The 1633-nt window shown below is 40.0% G+C and overlaps 1 protein-coding gene across 1 annotated transcript; it reads right to left on the bottom strand. All coding sequences in view use genetic code 11, as the record gives it.

Annotated features, from left to right (window-relative positions):
- Positions 1–1101: 1101 nt before the first annotated feature.
- On the bottom strand, positions 1102–1499 carry EGR_10319 (hypothetical protein; the record flags this gene model as incomplete). The annotated part of the gene is made up of 2 exons (XM_024499568.1): positions 1102–1231; positions 1426–1499. 2 exons carry the CDS (start codon positions 1497–1499, stop codon positions 1102–1104), a joined length of 204 nt encoding a protein of 67 aa, XP_024346008.1.
- Between the last annotated feature and the right edge of the window lie 134 nt (positions 1500–1633).

Here is a 1633-nt window from a genome sequence, read left to right on the forward strand (position 1 = left end):
CCACCGCTGCAAACATTTCATGTACGCACATGCAAATTCAAGTGAGCCGTGCCCAAGCTAAAGAAGCAAAACGCACGATCTTTGACAAATTCATACAAAACAAACGTCCAAAAAGGGAAGAACCTACGATAGTGAATGCTCAAAATTCTTGCCGAAATATTTTTTAGCAAAATTTATAATAACAACCATTTAGTTTTCAGCCAAACAGCCAGTAATTGCATTTTATGGAAAAAAGTACCTTTTCTATTTTAGCATTTATCGCACATTTTATTCATTGGTATATGGCCATGTAAATACATTTTCTTCAACGACGACCTTTTACCATAAAAAACATGCAATTGCACGTTTACCGCTGTCTCCTGCAAATATTAGTCTAGAAAGCTAAAAGCCATTTGGTATTCTAATTCATTTCTCAAGTGAATGACTTGCACAACAGTCACCTTCATGCAGCCCTGCAAACATGAGTTTGCGCAAAAACGACCCAAGTGTTGGTGGACTTGGAATGTGATAGAAGTACTGGTAGGGTGAAGGCAACGAATTCACCAGTGCTGATATGCATAATGCGAGTAGGAAAATGGTGTCAGTCTAGGCTAATACACGAATCATCGACCTCAAAGAAGCAGAATTTAGCACAAATTATTTTTACAACTGGCTGTGACCATCTATTTTTTAGCTTACAAGGGAAGTTTTATTGTTTTTTCTAGGCCAGGTGAATGGGAGACTAAAATTAAATCTACTAATGGACAATTCTGAAATGTAGGCGGATTTGTAGAGGTAGAGTTGGATTCAACCAATTGTAAATAAGCCGCATAATTCTATTGAAAACGTTGAGGTGAAAGAGTGGAGGAAAAGATTCAAAAAGACTTTGTCAGTGGAATTTCATTCAATCATTTTCAAAAAAGGCTGTTCTGAATAGTGATGTCTTTACGCATTCATTCGTATGACGATTGGAGTGCGTCGCGGGTTAACCTAGTGGAAATCTTCATAGAGGAAACGCTGACAGCTCCGTCACAAGATTTTTCAGATGAATAACGAGTGTTGTCAGCATTCCTGAAAACAGGGAATACAAATAGTTGCCGAGTGTCATTTACAAACATTCTGTTAAGGGTCGACACGGATTCTCGCATCCACAGCACATTCCCACGCACAGAAGGGATGGGCCACCGGCATGTCCAGCAGTCCATGCTGCCCATCAGAAATATAACAACGAAGTCTCAAGTGCCCACCTAACCTAGGAGGCGATATACAACGCCAATCAATGCACGTAGGGTCCTTCATTCAGTCTCACACGTCTTATGTTTACCGTAATAATCACCTTTCTTCAGCAAATGATGGAAGCGGTAAGGTATTTAGATGAGAGTACAGGCTTATCTCTGAGCCAAAAATTATGCGTCTTGTGTGAACAAAGCAAACTAATTGATCTACGAATCACTGTGAGTTGATGAAAGATTGGAGGAAGGGCCAAGCTTCTGCTCCATCGCGTTCCCGTCTGACTTCATTAGATAACATGCCAAAGTAGCCCCTGAGTATCCTAACAGAAATAAGAGAGAAGCTATCTAGTAAAAGCACATTAGTTAGAGTCAAGTCGTAGCTATAATTCCCAAATACACCTATCCACCAGCCTACATTCAAT

Source organism: Echinococcus granulosus (genome assembly GCF_000524195.1).
Source record: "Echinococcus granulosus chromosome Unknown EG_S00209, whole genome shotgun sequence".
NCBI lineage: Eukaryota > Metazoa > Platyhelminthes > Cestoda > Cyclophyllidea > Taeniidae > Echinococcus > Echinococcus granulosus.